This window comes from Homalodisca vitripennis, chromosome 3 (assembly GCF_021130785.1).
Source record: "Homalodisca vitripennis isolate AUS2020 chromosome 3, UT_GWSS_2.1, whole genome shotgun sequence".
Lineage (NCBI taxonomy): Eukaryota > Metazoa > Arthropoda > Insecta > Hemiptera > Cicadellidae > Homalodisca > Homalodisca vitripennis.
Window position 1 is genome coordinate 150,881,898 of NC_060209.1, and position 19,671 is coordinate 150,901,568.

General features: G+C 32.7%; 1 protein-coding gene across 1 annotated transcript in view; it reads right to left on the reverse strand.

Annotated features, from left to right (window-relative positions):
- The window catches only part of LOC124358398 (protein O-mannosyl-transferase TMTC1-like), a 79,871-nt gene that overhangs the window by 59,206 nt on the left and 994 nt on the right, over positions 1–19,671 (reverse strand). The window contains exon 2 of the mRNA XM_046810700.1: positions 17,835–18,081. Within this exon, the coding sequence (XP_046666656.1) occupies positions 17,835–18,081 (247 nt within the window). The remainder of the gene's footprint in view (positions 1–17,834; positions 18,082–19,671) is intronic.

A 19,671-nucleotide genomic window follows, 5' to 3' on the forward strand; every position in this document is an offset into this window, starting at 1 on the left:
TTGTGTTTTTATTCTGAAATGCCAATAAGAAAAGTAGATAATAATAAACTCATTATTCTGGAATGCAATAGATTACCTTTCAATTACAAGCCTTATACTATTAAAAGTACACCACCGAATGCATTTATTGTTAATTGTGCCTCTAATATGATTGATACCCGATTTGCCGACTATCAGATTGTGACATGAACAGTTATTCTGAAAAGTAAATTGGTCTGAAAAATTGCTCTTCTTCCTGACCTAAAGGTTTACAATAAAGGCCGTATAGCGTGCTGAGTAATGAGTATTATTTATTAGACGAGATGATGGGTCGCAAGAAAGTTGGAATAACTCAATATAATGACATTTATCGGACGGGTTATGATCGCGGCGCACAATAGAGGGACATTATCAGTAAACGATAAGCTATTACAAGGGATAACCAGGCTGGCGCACACAGACATAACTCATGCATAACTGCGACATGGGTTGTGTAGTCTGGGGGTGGGTTAAGCGGCTTGTCGTCTTAGTGCTTTTCAGCACACGACAAACTTAGTTTCTTTGTTATATTGATTACCGCAAAATTATTCACAACTTTAAACTACATCCGAAGTTAGTGGTTTGACAAGAAGTTCGAGAAGAAAGTTAAATGTTCTCTTCTCATTGCACTGGCTAGTCTGGCTTTGTCTTCTGTCCCAAGAGAAATTATCTTGACAACTTTCAGAACAGATGTGAAAAGTTTAGATAGGCAAACAAGTAAATAAATTTGAAAACTAGTTTACTTTAAACTGCACTACTGAGTAAAATTACTTACGTTTTTATTAGAGGTCATGAAGAACATAATCTAACAAAGTTTACTGTTCTATTTTGAAGTTGTGGACTTCGAAAAATTCCGAACTGGAGTTTAATTATAGATTATTCTATTTAATAGCTTAAACATCATATTTGTATAATAATAAGGCCTTTGCAACCACAGGTCATAACATCAAATAGGATTGTGTACGGAAGCTGTTCCTAACTAGGTACATATTGTAAACGTGTAAAAGGTTTATCTTGGTTTTGCAATGAAAGCCAACTGTGGATGCTGCCTTTGGTTTTATATTGTTTAACAAAAGTAACATGATCGAGCAGCTACTTTGAGTACTTTCATTGTAACCCTGTTGGGTTCACCATTGTATATATCCTTCTAAAAGACTCACATTCGTTTTGTTGACGACGTCCAGAGCTTGATAAAAAAGTAATATAGCTCTTGTGATTTCCTTTCATAGTGCAACCTTTTACGCAAAGTACAGACAAAATTGTGGATGCATTAGAATTTCTGGAACTATATTTATTAATTGGAGTTTCTTTATTTATTCTATATGTCATTTTTTATCACTCCTTCCTGCACTGAAAAGGTTAGCTCATTTAGTACATTCATCTACAAATTATCCGTTTTAAAACGTTCCGTAAGGTATATATTGTGTCTCTGCTCCTATATATTTAACTGGGTAAAAGAAGGGTTCTGCAAAACCTTCCTGGATACATCCTTATCTCTGTCGTGGTGTTTTTAGACAATGGTTAGACGGTCAAGATCTTGGCTTATTAGTACGACAATTTGTTCCAACCTCAATAGGACAACTAACGCCGTTCCCTCGGGTTTCTGTATCAGTATAACGCTAAATCGATCCCTGTTCTTGGCTGAAACTATTTAAAGGGAGTTTTTCAATCCTGTAATTTCAGAAATTAGCAGTAATACAATTATATTAATAACAAGTTCTTAATCGTAGCTTAATGATATTAATAACTTAATAATATTGTATAATGTTAATAATAATTTCATATTGTAGGCACACTTCCGCAGTCTTGTTTCACCATTGGTGGGTAATGAATCAAACGTAAAGTACTCAAAGTAAATTGTGCTTATGGAGTTTTTTGCTTACGGTTTGTGTTCTCTAAATAACGTTATGTTATTCGTATGTTAAAGACGTGAGTGCGAATCGTTGAAATGAAATATATTTTTTAAGAGTAAAAAATAAAGACTTTTCTTAAGGAATTATTCAACCACAACTGATAGAAATCTTATTTAAGTTTTCTGAAGCATTTCATTCAGAGGCTTTCACACAAATTGAATGGATTAAAGAAAAATCGTGCCTAATTGCTAAAGGATAACAAAACAAGGAAGTTTAAAAAGAAGACTTTCAAGAACCTGTGACGTAATCAAATTTCTTAATGAGAGCCCTATGAAAGGCTCTCGAGCGAGGGGAGGTGGTGTAGTGTTTATAAAACAACCCCGGCTCCCCCCACTCCGCCACTGCCACCTCCTACGGGGATGAATAATACAGGTAATTGTCCCCGTTGTGTGTTGTAGCGCTCAAGGGTGTCCCTCACCCCTTGCTTTATGCTTGAGCAAACTTCGTGTACAACCTAATAAATAACGGATTTAATTACCCATAAAGCTACAGTAGACGTAGTTAATTAAATTTGTATGTTTGAAATGCAAAGCTATAACGTTGTTTATTGAGTGCCGCAAACCATTTATCTACTTTGTTATTTATTTGCCATTAAATTTTAATTATTGTTTCACAGATACATCTATAAGCGTTTCGGCAGTGTATGCTCCTAAATCCTGTCGATATGGTTCTATATTACGCCACAATAAAAAAAACTTTTGTGAGTATTGTAAAATTTCCTGCAAAATAATAAGCATGAACATAATTTAAATTACATACCATTATTATGACATTTAAATCTCGTATTTACTAATGCTAAGTCACTGACCATGCTCTAAAAGTTTATAAGTTTAGTATTTTGTTGTTTAATCCTAACAGTTTCATGAGTTTTTATTAAATTACGATTACCAAAAGATAGTTTTATGGGGATATGAGTGAAATTAGCCGCACAGTACGCCTTGTCGCACAAGTACTATATAACGAACTTGAAAATGTCTGCCAGTTTTTGAGGTGAACACACTCATCGTTCCTGATTGCGGATTGTTCAAGTAAACTGCCTAAATTATTATTCTCTTAAATTACCATGTTTATAATATAGTATTGTATGCAGATATTGAATAAGAAACGGTTAGTATATATAGTTTGAAGGTTGCAAATCTTATAATGATGATTAATAAACCTATAATGGTGATCTTGATTTGAATTAATAATTTTAGTTTAATAAAGGAAAGAGATAAAAACATATGTACTAAACTATATATGTACTTCAATAAGTAACTGAAAAATAAAATGCTGCTTTAGTTATACCTAGTATTCAATGCGGGATGTGTGAAGGCAATAAACTAAATGACTTTGAAAACTTTCTATTGATTTCAAAATTCTACGTAATTATGAGCTATTTACAAGAAGTTCAAAATTCAGAATTATAACTAAATAATTGATCAAATAAGTAAATAGTGATATTGTTGTACTATTTACTTAGTTCAATAATGACTTGGTCGTAATACCTACTTGATTGTGTTAGTGAATGGGCTGTAATAGTGAATTTATTGTAATAATGGTTTGGTTGTAAAGTTGATGTGGTGTAAGATAATACCCGGGAATAACAGGAATATTCTAACTGAGAGGGTACCCAGAATTGAGGACAGTTCTAGATTACTACTAGATTATTCTAGTACAACTAGATTATGAGATTATCTGACATTATCGTAATTTGCTTTCGACAAAGATAAGGAGATTCTCTATCCTTGCTACTTCCCGTCAGGAGAGGGAAGCACAAGTAGGGTATAAGTGAAATTACTTAATGCCATAACCTATAACAAATTAACAGAACTTAGTCCACAAAATATTTCTACGAAAATGCTAAAATCTATGAGGATTGTAATGATAAACTGGGTAGTACGATGATAAACTAGTTAAAGCTTGTTTTCTTATTGACATAAACTTTGTCACGTTAACGCCACCACTCAAAAAAATAGTATTTATTCCTACTAAGGAAGTGTATATGTGTTCGTTATTGAGATGTCGTGCGGACAGACAGCCAAAAATGCACTTCTTTTCCAGTAACAAAAATATGCTTAGTACTAGTATTATTAGTACTATGGAATCCATAGTATGCACTACTATTAACATGAACTTTCATTAGTATTGGAATTGCGTGAAAAGTAATGTTTTCTACATTTTTTTCCGTTTGAAAGTTACAATATAACAAATTACATTACACACTTTAAGAAAATTAAACACAAATATAAAAAAATAAAATATGTTCTAATACTTCTAAGAAGGCAACCACAATTTGAAATACTTTTGGATTCTGTTAAGTATACGGAAGTAAACTGTAAAGTATTATTAAAAATAAAAATATTGAATAACCTCAATTAATGTTTGAATTTAAATTCAGTATAAGTTTTAGAATCCAGCCTTAGGTGTTGAAAATTAAACAAGAACTCAAGTATTGAGAAACAGTGTAGTGAGGGTCCGCCTCAGACAGTAGTGGAGACGCCACAATGGGGACGCCCCGGCCACTAGCCAGAATCAATTCTGTTCAATTCCAACTCCGGGGCAAATTGGTGCAATCCTAGCTATTTAAAGAAAAATTTACCACTCCTATCAGCTCCTCATCTACATTGTTATTGGCTTCAGTCAATTGAGTCTGTATAATAGTTCGGTTTATTTTTTAGTAAATAATTAGTTTGTGGATAATAGTAATTATACTACTACGTAATAGGTTCAATCGGTTTTTAAAGGTAAAGGAAAAAAGTTTTAAGGAGAAAATGTTTTAATCAAGACATGGCAACCTTTTTGATAGTAAAAAAAGGTTTGATAGTAAGTATTATGCTCATTTTATGTAATACAGGCATGTCTTAAATTGACTTATTAATTGACTTTTTTTTTCGATATGAGATCTTTGCGAAATATCTTATGTGTGGTTGGTCCAAGGAGGGTCTAAAAGCAACGACAAACGAAAATACATCTACTCTAGAACTTACATATACACCCATTTTATGTGAGACATCTATCTGCACCAACTTTACAACAATTTTAAACTTTAATACTATCAAAAGTGGATGAAAAAAAGTATATAAAGCGTTTATTGTGTAGTAAAGAGGACGCCCAAAATGAGCCCAATAATAAATATACTTTTTACCACTTTCTCTGTGGCTCTATACCGACTGATCTCTAGTTCTCTGTCTGATTCTGCGCCGTTAGTCGCTACCGTACTCATCGTGTTTAGTAACCGAATACCGTGTTTTCTATACTTTCATAAAAAGTAAATGCTAGTGAATCCAAAGCCGATAAGGTTCTTCCTCAGTGGGAATCTCTTAGTTTACTTAATACAAATGCCAATAGACAGGCTGTTGGATATTTGCGGTAAAGGCCCTACGTTTCAGACATTCAAGTCCATTAGGGGCAAAAAGATCATTTTGGAGCGAATCAGCTGGAAATGCAATCTAAATTCTCTAGAAGTTAGCTAAATCGTTCAGTGACGAGATTTACTGCAACTAACTACGTCATCCACGATAAATGGAACAGCCACATGCTAAGAGAAGACTCCGAATACAAACTATGGGAACAAAATGTCTGTGAGACCCAAAAATATCCTTATAAACTTATGACGTTAACAATTTTAATTAGTACTTGTCATTGTCTTAACAAGAACACTGTCCTTATGTTCATTTATAAAAATATGATGAGGAGACTCCTTATTTGACATAGTCCTAAAGGACTTTTGCGCCGCTTTAAGAGGGATAGGATATTAAGAACATGTGAGATTGGGGTACGGGCCGTCTCCTGTCAGGATCACAAACAGAAAAACACATAGGTACTAGCCCAATCTTGCCACTTTGAAAGATGCAGAGGATAACTCCGTTCCAACCTCTTTTAGTAAAAGGGACCGGGGAAACTGAATTACTCACTTATGTTTAGTTTGTAAAACCATTAACGTGTAAATGAGGCCCTACTACCCCAACAGCCCTCTGCAATGAACCAGACTCACAGACTAGCCTTTTCCCCCCTTAATTTAGCACACACGTTGCCGCTCCTGGACTTTTATAGGTTACTCAGATTTAAGTGACATCTGCTTTCAGAAATTTTTACGCTACGTCTAGAAATTCCAATGCTTCTCCTAGATTAATTTCGAATACAAACACGTATCATCTTTGTTTCGTGGTGTTGTTGGTCTCTATACGATTATAATTAAGTATTCACAACTAGACAATGAATCCCGTCCAAGCGGTTTATGTATTTGGTCCATCCCTGGACCTAACGCTTTTTCACATTACTGGAATGAACTTTAACCTAAGTGGGTAGATGTCCACAACATCACCACTTTTATTGACGGTCACTGAGAAATACCTTATTTTGTATTTTATCCATCTCACTGAATTTTTGAGTCAGTTTTCCTTAAATTGTGACATCATCCACATGTACCTGGTTAGTCCCAAAAAAACTTTTCTTAAGTCGTTAAGGACATTTCCACTCTAGTATGGCATCCTATCTTGTCTCATACCCAAAAATCATAGAGTGATATTTACCACTTCGAATGAGAACCCTTTCGTTATCTTACTACTATTTAATATGTGTATTTGAACTAGTTATAATATTGGCACTATATCACGTAAAGATTTGCAATTTACCTTTAAATCTAATGAATATTCGAAGGTTATCGTTATTAACAAAACTGTAATCTTTAGCCACGTTCGTGCACGCGAGTTCCGCCGAGGCGACCTATATCGCGCCACATGTCCACATAGTTTGTCTCACTTTGTTTCACGTGACCCTTGTCACGTAGCGAAACTTTAATTGTTTGCTGCACTATAACGCTACTTTGGACTGTTAATATGTTCTTCTGTTTATTTTATGGGTTTACTTGTTCTTTTATTACCTCAAATGAAATATCTTAATGAAACTACTAAAATCAAATTATTATATCAAAGATTTTTCTTATTATTATACCATTATAAACCAAAATAACATTATTAGTATAATTATGTCAAGCAAACATAGTAAGTTGAATAGTATTTTTTAAGTTAACTTAATGTCAAGTTTTTTGTAACTATTGCAACATCCTTAACGACCTTTTTTTTTCTTTTGTACTCGTAACGTTTTTTTTACACTGTAACGTTTTGGTTGGCCGGCCTGTGGTCCAATAAATATTTTACTTTCGTTTTGGCCATTAAAATTTAAATATTATTAAAAGATTTATCCCCTAACGTTTTAAAATGATAGTGCACTTGTGTACTACGACTTTATCATTAGGAATTATGTTATAAAGCCTGAGCTTTAACATAAATCTAAATAAATAAATATAATAAATACAAATTTTAGTTTTTTAAATATATATGACAATTAGCTCAGGTGATATTTTATTAAGGCAGAGTAAAATGGATACTATTTGTTCTTCTTGAGGTTTTTTAATTTTTAAATAATATCAAAGATGAGTAAATATTAACCATAAGGTGCTCTATACTATTTTCTGTTTTGGTGTTTCATGTTTTTCTTCTTCTATGGATAGAACAGAAAGATCCATATTTTGTTAAACTTAATTCAAGGTCAGTCACCTTCCTAATCACTATCATCTGAGTGTACTTTTTATAATGACAAAAAGTTTCTTTTTTAACTCGGAATCTTTTATGGCGTATTGTGCTCAGGAGTCTTCAACAGTACAACGTAAAATATTGTTGTCTATGCCATAAATGTTAAATATTTAAATATAATTGTAAATTCTTTGTTTATAGTTTGTTATTGACAATAAATTATGTAAAGGGAGTACAGGAATGCGGAAATTTGCTATCGTTATATTTTTACAAAAATATATAACCACCCGAGGAAAAGGTTATAAAACACATGTTATCTTTTACAATACAATACATCGGTGGCCAATGTTTGACATCCTCTTACCTACGTGGAAACATGATACTGTTCAAATTATATTATTATTTTAATTACATTCACGCACAGGCTTTCAATTTAATCTTTTGACTAAAGATCTACAGCTATGCTGAAATATATCAAAATTTTGATTTTCCAGAAATTTTTTAAACCGGAACTGTTAGATAAAGTATTTACATGTAATTTAAGGGAAATTTTAACCCAACTTTATGTTTCCAACCCAAAAAATAAATGTACACGTTTAGAAGATGTTTTATATTACTTTTTAAATATAAATTAATTAAACATATTAATTATTTTATGTCGTAGACAGTAAAACTCTAAAAGAAATATACTGAATAATATTTGTCGATTTAATTTTCCCTAATTATTCTATATTTTATATGAAGTTGCTTAATCTGTTTTTATAATATCTAAATTGAAACAAATAGTATTGACTTTCAAATAAAATGAAATATTTTAAACAAGAGAGCACCTTTATTGAGAATGATTTAAAGAAGAAGGCAATGATCGGTGTGGAGGGCACCTGTAGCGATATTGCCTATTTGCGCCTCACAACAGTTTAAATTGGTTTTCTGTTCCAATATCGGCGATAACACTCGTCAGAAATCATGTTCCTTTGTGCGTTTCTTACAAGCTCTCAAAAGTATTAACTTATTTGTTCAAAGCTATACGATACGATTTTTCAAATAATTTCCTCAAACAAATTTTGTTCTCACTCACTAAAACACAACGGTGTCTTTGTGATTGCATTTTGAAGAGCGTTAATCTGGAATTTTATTAATAATTAAATAAAAGAATAATTGAAATACGACGACGTTTATGTTAACTTAAATAAAGGAGGTATTTGCACTTAATGGATAATAGTTTAAAAAATACTGCAAGTTGGCGAGTGGTTATCTGAAACTTTATTTATAATTCAATAAAAGAATCATTGAAACACGAAGCCGTTTTTATTAACTAAATGAAGGAGTTTTTACTACACTTAATGAATAAAACTTTAAACAATAACTATATTTTGTGGTGAAATTCAATTTAATATCTCATAATCTAGTGATAAAACCTTAAAACATGTGATTATATGTTATACGTGTATACTGCGATTTTATTATATAACACTATTATAAAATAATGACATATTGTGTCGAATAGCATATTTCCCAGAAAGATTTAATTAATCAGAACTGATGAGAAATTATAAGAATATTAATGAGAAATTTTTATAAATTAAAAAAATTATACTTGAACTGTGTTAATGAAAAAGTGCTTGTCTTAAGAGTTAGGGAAAGTAATTCGGATTGTTGAACACCAACCAAACTTGTATCATTAAAATTTTTATATTTATAATTTCTGTAAAATACAATAGATTATGTTATCCGATAGTACTTCTAATTTATCAAAGTAGTATAAGTTATTTAATTTTCATTTATTTCATAAAAATGTTTCAAGTTATTTTTAAACTATTTGTTTCCAAGTTTTTGACGTGACAACGTCTTAAATTAGGTTGCGGCTCGGAGTCACTCATGAAAAAGTGTAACGCCCGGTAACGTTACGATGCCCGTCCAGTGGGTCCGCCGCACGGGATCCGCACGGGATAAAGCAGATAACTGTGGGTCCGCCGCACGGGATAAAGCAGATAACTATGTTTATTCGTGAAAATGTGGAGTGCTTAGATTCGTCATTTACAACAACTACAACAATAAAGGTAAATAATTGTACACTGATATTTCATTATCGTAAACTATGATTGATTGATTAATTGTTAGATTGACACAAAAGTTGAGAAACTGAGTTTAGAGGTTATGTCATACTATTGACAAATGTTGATAGTGTTAAGTAAATTATTAGTTTAAATCACTCTGCAATCAATCGTAATTCAGTCGATTGAGAAGAAACAGCGCGTATTGCTAGTCAAACATTTAAAATAACAAATTATAACCTCTAACCTGTCATAACAGTGCGACCAAACAAACGAACTAAACCGACCAATCACCACGCGCGGAGTTAGAATTTAACTGTGTTTAGCAAGAATTTCAAATTCCAATTTTAGTAAATGTTTTATTCAACTTTACCATTTACAATAACAAATTTTAATTAATTTCAAATTATGTACAATGTTTTAGTAAACAAAATATATTTCTATAGTTAAAATTTGTGCAATTCTTATTTTCATTCCATTCCTTGTTCCTATTGTGCAATTTAATAATATTCATATCAATAAATATTCTACCGAGAAAAAGACGTTGTCACGTAAAATCTTCGCCCGTAAAACCGACTTTACAGGCAACAATAATTTTTATTCTGATTTAATTTACTTTTTCAATTTGGTTTAATTAATTTTACATACAAATAAGTAGCTTAGCCGTGTAGCTATACTCGCTTTGGTTTGAAGTGAGAATCAAGTCCTTTTTAAAGAGAGGCTGATCCATTTTAGCATTATACTACCCGTACTCCTGGGTCACTGCTCTGTGCGAAGATCTTACCAAACAAAATTAAGGGAAGATTTGATACAGTAAAAGGCCGACAATACTTATAAAAAGTGCAATTGCCCAACTGTGACATAAGTATGACTTTAACTGGATGGCAAGATCCCTTCACACCCTATCTGAGTCACTTATGATCTGTAGGAGTAATCACCCTTCCCGCACCTTCCCTCGTCTCACGCTGCATGTCTGGCAGTAAGGTGCCTTCATAATTAAGACATTCTTCTTATAAAACGAGATAGTCCATTTTGACCGATTTGGTAATTACCGTTTGAAAAAATCCAAATTTCCTTAGTCACTAAAACTGGTCTAGAAAAATTTGGGCACCGTAGGAAACCCGCCCTTGGGCAAAACTCCTCATAATAATTTGGCTGTCAGGAGTATTTAAGCAAATCAGGTACTTAAAGGAGTTAAAAGTGTAGTATGCATTTCAATTAGATAAACCTTGGGATTGTAGGTAAGTAAGATAGAATTCGAAATTGAAAGAACAATGCTTTTTATATGTTGGAAAACTTAATTCTGATTTATTATCATCTTATTATCACCTAATTTTATTATCTAAATCCGGCGTTTTATTTTATAAATTACATTAATTTTAAATACTAACAAATTTATAATACAGAATATTTTTAAACATCACCATATTTTATGTTTTGGTTAATTTAATTTATACCATCCAGTTTTAATTTCTATGTATTAAGCTACTAAAATAAGTAGCAGTACAGTTTAGCGCCCACAATACCTGTGATGGTACAAAGAGAGGACGAACATACTCTGTAACGCAATGAAAACTAAAATTTGCTGTGAGTATTTGTCTTAAAAGGTGAAAGAACGTCAAAACAACTTCACTAGGCGGATTATCTACTACTTTGCTCAACTGAATTCTTAATGTATTTCGATACTTTGCCGGTCGTGATCCAGTGGTGATGTTATTCAACAGAGAGAGGGTTCTTCATAATCTGAGTTTAGATACATTCCACAGAGTTAAATTAACTGTTCCCTTCATTAACTATGCCCTGTTACCACTTAGCTGGTAAGGCATGCAACTTCCGCTTCCTTGAGAAACCTTGCTTGAGTAGATGCTTCGTCTAGTAAAGTTGTTTTAATGCTTTTAGCCTGTTCAGACAAAGACAGACAGCAGATTTCAGATGTTACAGTTAACTCAGTTTAAGACTGAGAGCTTCTATCTCTCTTCTAGTACCACCCGAGCCAGTGAAAAAACTAAACTTTACAACTTCAACTGTCCTGGCTAAAAATATATGATAGGCTATACAACTTGTATATTTACTACTATTTACTAAAATGAGTAGTTGTATATTTATGTTTTAAGTCTATTAAAAACCATGACTTTTGTAAATTTAGCCATTGCGATAAAATCTTACACAGATTCATATTCAAACTATAACACGTTTTTTTAACAATATTACTACAGTGCACTATCTACATAACAAGTTCAATGTAACATATTTAATAATTCTAATCACAAATAGTTGTAAATGTAGTTATATAAATGAGATAACTCGCCTGTGCTGCCAGGGTTATTTTTAAATATAAAGTCCCAAACTCCTTATAGACGTAACCAGCCAAGGATAGGACACTATGGCACTAAAATATACAAACAGAATGCGATACCAGAAGAGAAGTCGTATACATCTTTAATACTTTTAATATTCAACTTCTCATAGTAAGAATATCAAACGCATCAGACTATTCCTTTAGTAATTGCTGTCTATAACAGGTCTTGTATCTTAATGAAATTACTTAATTGAGTTATATTCTGAGTCACTACGTAAAACATGGTTCAATTGCTATAAGTATCCTATAGTAATTATATATTCATGAAACAAAATACATAACAAGAGCGTGTTAAGGAAAATAATCAAAATTGTTATCCTTTGTCGTCCTGAGAATAAGAATAGCTTGCAATATATATTCATGGCATTTTCAATAAACTTCTTTCATTGTAAAGTGCGTCTCTTCCATTATTAGTTCCTTTATACGTTCAATATGGACCAGTTGTGTAATCTACTTCATACAGTAATGTATTTTGATGGTAATAAGATCCATAAGTTTGGTGATCACTATATTGCCACTTCTCAAAATTAAACTTTTTGCCTGTATTTTTTTCTTTCGTGTAGCCCAAAATTAACGGAAATTTACTGAAATAAGACATTTCCATAAAATGAGTGATTTAAATAATGTGTTATCTTAACTAGTCAAGTAACTCATTTGCTGAAGTTTAGATTTTCTTTTGTATAACATATAGACTCATGAATTCTTACCAATCGTAGTCGTCTAAAACTAAGGCTTTTCACGATGTACTTCTGTTATCAATTTGGGGGTTTCTGGATACATGTAACATAAATTGGCATCAATTCAATTTAAAAATAAATCACCAAGAATAAATCTTGCATATGACTTATATGCTTACAATATCATCATTTTACGTAGTATATCATCCATTTAGTTTGTTTTTATGTAATTCTTGATATAAGTAAGCATTTTATGTGTGATTTTAATACACTATCCACACAATGTACTGTTTTCAACAATAAATCTTTCAATGACTTTATCCTCAAATGTTGCTTGTCCTTAAGGAAAGCAATTTCTTGAACACAGTAGCAGTAACTGTATTCTTGTTGGCCGAGCTTTTGCGAAACCTACTACTTAAGGCCCAAGAAAGTGTATTTCATTTATGTAAAAGTAACATCAAGTCAATGATGGTGCACGTCACTCCACGGGACTTGTCTGAGCGTTAGCGAATAATTTTTATTTGGTCTTATCGGCAGCATTGATGGCAAAAAGAAAATTGCAGAATATATATATATATATATATATATATATATATATATATATATATATATATAATTACAAACAGAGCAAATTCATGTAGCATTTTAGCATGTGACATAGTATAAGTAACGAAATGAGGTGTGCTATAATTTTCATGCAACCTCAAAGACGCTTGTTACGCGACACGTGGTTAGGTGTACTCTTACCTTGTTAATAGTCGTACATCTCTTACCTTTTGAAAGAGTTCTGTTACTATGTTACCTTGTAATTAGGATAGTTATTTATTTAGTAACTGGAAGCCCCATATTTCAAAAAATAAGTACCAGAACTTGGTTGACATAAGAAGATAACGTATAGAGTTTACCTCTCTTTGTTTTTCCTTTGGATACGATAGTACCAATGTTATAGACTGTTTAAATATCCCGCTATGCTGAACTCTTACCACGATTTCTTCACCAGAATAAACCAAACGTAATACAAATATTATGATTAAACTTTACATTCTAACTAATGGTACCTTATGGGTTTCCTCCATATCAAATGTTATTCTTATATTTGACTCGTGCTGCATAAAGTATATCTGCAAGTTTAGCTACTATAACGCTGTATACAGCATTTTATTTTGATGGAGCACTTCCTGTAATCTTAAAACCCCTGGCGCAAATCCTGGTTAGATGTTGCGCTGGCGCTTTAACACATTATAGTGCAAGGTGTGAGGAAACTTTGAGATAAACGTGAAGTCTCTACCGTGACCTGAGGGTGGTCGTGCTTCTTCTCTGCATACACCAATAAAAACAAAACGTGACTTTCTGAACGTATATGTTTAATATATAAGCTGTTAAGTTTTATTTGGCTACGTATGACTGCGCAAACTTCGCTGAGTTCTCCTTCCACTAGTTAACAATTGACAGCTTCCTGGTTTCTTATTAAGATAACAAACCGAGTTTCTGTACAGTTTCATAAAAACCAGTTCATACAACAGTACCATATCCATTATTTTACGTACGTGAAGTTTAAAAAGTAGAACATTTAAGCAGAAATAAATCCAAGATTTATACACAAGTTTTCTACCAAAGACTTCTATTCAACAATTTTTTAAATCCCTAAATCACACCCTTCTTTGCATTCATAAAGTTTTCTATAATGAGCAATGATTATCGTATTATATTGAAGGATTAAAGAAATTATCACTCTGGTGGCTGTAAAATCTTATAATTTCCTGTAAATCATGACAAGTTGAAAGTGTTCACGAGACAAAATAAATAATATCATAAAATATACCTTCAGATATCCAATACCTAATGGTCGCCATTAATTCTCCATGATATGATAAACTGCTAAGCTCAGTAATTTCAATAATCGTAATCGGAAATGTTTTATCGCTGTCGTTATTTTCCCGGTCCATAATTAACTTCGAATTTACTTTATCACCTGATATTTTATAGATATCGTTTCTACCCTAAGCAGTTTTACACTTTACTTAATAATAATAACCAACGAAACAAAGTAAGTTATTATCAGTTTCAAAAGGTACTTGGAGATGGATTTTTCAAAAGCTACTTTCAGAACATCTACCACAGTATTTTCATGTAGAGTTATCTCACTTATAAAGGATTGCACACAAGACGAATCCTTTTTAATTGTTATCTTTCAAATGTTTTAAGTAAATAAATAAAGTATGTCTTTATTCTGTATGTATAAGTAGGCTGTTTTTACCAAGGTATCAAAGACCTCGTATACAGATACAAAACTAAAAATAGTCTTATATATAGTTTTATATGTATTATATTATAGTAGTATATATTATAGTATATTTTAATATAAATGTCTGGGGAAGTCGTTTTAAACTTTAGGTAAAAAGTAGGAGAAACCTGTCTTACCGAGTTTCAGCTTCACTCGGGATAATCGAAGCTGTCTACTCTGATGAATGCAGCGCTGAGAGATCTATATAAGCCTTTTGCGTGGGTTCTCTGGTTCTTCAAGAACATTGTTAACAATGCAGATTTTCAGTTTGTTGAACCATGCTCACCGTTACTGTTGTAATCATTTCAGCAGTAATTCGAAAGCATAACAACTGGCATTGCTTTCTCAAGTTTACAATAAAACTTAGCATAATTTCATTACTTATGTTGCTATTTCCATACTATATTAAAATACTGATAAAACCAGTAGCATTAGCTCTTTAAGCTTCTAAAGCACTTTGAGTAGTGTGCATGACGTGGTCAGAGACACTATTCAGTACAACACAAAGAATCTTCCTGGTGAGTACAGATCAAGAGCTTGTAATCACGAATTCTAGATCCACACTCACTCGAGCTTCCTTAAGTGTTTGGACTAGAATTAGAGATCCAAGAAGAAGGACCTGCCACGAGACATTCACTAAATAATGATATAATCGTGTTCTTAAAAACAGAATTAATTATTATGAAATGCCTTCGTTCATTCAATTTACAAGGTCAGCACAACTGATAATCATTCACCTGCTCATGTATGAACTGTGCAACACGAACAGCAAAATTCCCAGCAGGTCTTCTAATTCACACCTCTTCGTTTTAGGATTGACGTCTCACTAGCAAATTTTGTAAGCTAACTTCTAAGTCCAAGATATGATTTTACCTAAGAATAAGTTCCTCCATATTTCATAACAATGTATTAACCTTCAGCATTTAATGATTTTTGAAACCAAACTGTGGACAATCAAAATTTACTATTTTACTGTACATTCCACTATTTCTTGCGCAACTAGGTCAACATATTTGCCTGTCTTTTCAGAATCTATACCGTGTTTACAAATTCATAATATGGTTGCAGGGCTACGTCTATTAAAAAAAGTTAATATAAGATAGTATCTCCACTATTATGTATGTTTATAACATTTACATAATAATAATATATGTCATCTATAATTTTTTTTATTTTTTTTAAGGAGAGGCCGATCCCCTTTTAAGCCTTATTCTGTCCGTCTTCATGGGCCACTGGCCTGTGCGAGGATCTTATCTAACAGAATAAGGGGGAGAGTCGATACAGTACAAGGTCAACAGTGCTGATAAAAAGTGCAATGGTCACATACAGGATTTGAAGCTGCGTTATCTCTAACTCAGACCCAAAGTCCAACGACTTAGACCGTAACTCCCAAGCACTGTAAAGCTATCACTATTCGGATATATATGTAACCGCCATAAAATGACATAATATACAATTTAGAGTTTGTCCTCCTGTTAAACAACAGGTAAGAAATTTTAACAACAAAGGATTTTAATTCCTAACTTTAATAAAAGATATTCATTAATTCTTTGATTGCTTGTATGTTCTCATTATTTGTTTATAGCGTCAATGTATAGTTGGTTTCGTTTCTTTAAGCACTAATTTTATTCAGTTTTGTAATGACAGCAATTTGTTTTGGTTTTTAGTTTTCCATTGGTTTGTTTAGAAAATATGTTATTCAAAAGCCGTCTTATCAACTAGCTTATCCTAAGTATAGTGATGTACATAATGCTATTTTTAAGTGCCAAATGGTCTAATCAATGTAAATAGTAATGTTCTAGGTAATTTTAATTAAATCTGTTAGCACTTTTGATCAAAATTTAAATCATATCATTTGGTTTATTAGTCACTGAGATATTTTCGTTAAACCCAGTTTGTCTATGCGCACAAATTGAAGAGACGTTTGGTAGAAATAAGTTCCATTATTTAAACATTGTCTCATTAATTAAATGTTAAATTTGAAAGATTACAAAATATAACAGTTGCGTAATACCTCTCTCCAACTTTTTTTAATATTCATCGTTTTTTTAAGAACTTAAAATAATTCTATCAACATCTTCTGTAAAGAATATGTAGATTTACTTAAAAGCAAGAGAAGGAATTTTAAAACTGCCATTGAGGGAATTTTAACGAGGAGATTTACAGTTATACAGATATTAAAGAAGTAGTCTAATTAATTCAGAATGTTAATGCAGTATTTTACTCCTTGTAAAATGTACGGATATAATGAAAAGACATGTTAATGTTAAGATCTGGAATGAAGTTTTGTGAACAACTTCGTTAAGTGTACGTTCCTCCAATTGTTTGGCTTCTATTGTCTGACGATGAAATGGGAGAGAGTAACTTATTCGGTATCGTTAGGTGTAGCTTTGCTTCTGCTGGAAATGAATACAATTTTCTTCGTGAAAACATTCAAATTTTCTATAATGACACTGCACTATTTCAATGTATTAAAATGAAAAAGGAGAAAACAAGACCCGCACAATCCATCGAGACGTCAGAGATAACAAAACTTCAAACATGTGGCCGACCTTACCATACCTTGTATATGCGTTATTATTTACAATATAGGTATGCTAATATTGCATTCAGAACTAAGTATATTCCACAGCCCAAACTGTAATGACAGTAATGGTATTCATTTCACACATCAAATAATGGTTCGATCGGGTAAAGTGAATTATGGAAATTCAAAGTACACAGAGGTGTAAATAAATTAATGCCTTGGACGTTGAGGGTGAAATATTTCTAATAATATTAATGAAGGAAATTAATTTACGAGTACACTTTATTGTACTGTAGCCACTTTCTTTCATGAATGTAGCCGTGTTATTTCACTAAGTTATTGTTGTATACTATATGTTCCAAATCGTTATTTTCTTTATAGACATCCATGAAACTAGGTTTTGCGGGAAATCCCTTCACGTACCATGTTAGTTATATTTTATAAGGTTTTTATCGTGTCAGTTTGAAGAGTGAGGTTATGTATCACCTGAAAGACAGCGTGGTAAGAGGCCGATACGACTTGTGGCTGCGGGGATCGCTAAGCGGAGTGCCCCAGAAGTCGTTGGCGAACAGCTGCCCGAACCCGGAACTGCCCAGCACGTCGGGGTTGCGGGCGACGGCCACGATATCGTCGTGCACGAACTCGCCGAACAGGGAATTGGTGTAGCACGCCACTGCCAGGCCGACCACGGCGAGGTACGGCGCCGCCATCACTGACAGAGCGCGGCACTGCACTGCCCTTATAGTCGGCGTCGCGGCGCATCCACCCGACACCCCACCCCGTCACTGACCTTGACTTACAGACACACTTTCACAACTTCCCGAGACCGGATATTCTGATATTATAGCGCAATTTCAACTGTGAGTTAACTCTTTACTGCAACGTTTTCGGTCCTATAACCTCGTAGTACTTCTCTAGATATCTGTAATAACTGCTCTCCATGTACAGTTGTATATAGTTTTATTATTTATTATTTTTTAGCTATAGTATATTTTAAATAACCATTCCATCTTTGAACTTCCATTAAACAGAATATTTTAGTTATTTCATTTAATTTAATTTTTAATAGAATTTTAAACAATGTGCATGTAATTAACAAACGTTCGAGGTCATATTCAATTGCTTAAAATATACAATATATGGTCATACTGAGAAGTATTAAAATTGTTATAATTCTAATAAACTAACTAATTTTACATTGGACTTAAAAATATATTAGTTTTTGAACAACAATAATTTGTATGGCAGTATGTACTCATATATTGACTTGACGGTCACATACTGGTAAATCGCTCGAAAAACATGAAATATTAATAAAAAATAATGTCTCTGGTTCATTAATCTAATTTTAAGTAATAAACAGTGTTCGAATTGTAATTTTCTCAGATGACCTTATGAACTATCATTTCTTATTTTCATATTATTGTAATGCTACTAGGCACAGATTTTTATTTATTTATTTACATGCACTGTTACATGTATAAAAAAACATAATTACAACAGAGCAGGTTTCAAGAACTCAACTAGAAATAATAGGATTTTGGTAAATTACAATAAAGGATTTTGGTAAAAGGTTCGATACGTGCTTTCAGTTTCTACATCGCCAAAAGTTACCACCATGAGCGTCCATAGAATTATCGTGAATATATACTAATTAGACTTGAGTACCAAGTGGGTACAAATAGTGTCCTGTGAACACGAACTCTTATAAACCAGAAGGAGCAGAACAAATCGAAGTAATGTATTCCAGTTATGTCTGTCTTGTGACCATTATTAGCTTCATTATCTTTGCCCATCACTAGTTCATGACGCTCGCCTGTAAGAAATTCTAGCTTTTACGATTTTTTAATCTTACTACATACACGTATTACAATGTACTCGTTATTAATGAGGTTTTATATCCTGTGAAAGTATTACTCACCTTTTCACTAATGTGATTAAGTTTCACCGCTACCCCTTAGACTACTGATGTCAAGGAAGAAAAACTTCCTTAAGAAACTGTATATATCACGCATCAGAATAAAATTATAGAGAGCGTAATCATTAGTGAACAATGTCTACAAATGAAGCTTTAGAAAAGCATGAGTCTTTTTTGTGGGCTTTCAAAAACGATCTCATGCACAGTATAAACCATAAGTGTACAGATGAGTGGCCAAACGACAGAGGATCAGCTACATGGAGGAGAATAACAAGCTCCAGGAGAACGTGTCGGTGCGCCTGAGTGACTACCTGAAGGCAGATTTCAGTTGTACAGATGATCCTAACAATGACGTTCCTCTGAGGACTTTACAAGGACCGGAATAAAGAGACCCGTATTGTTGTC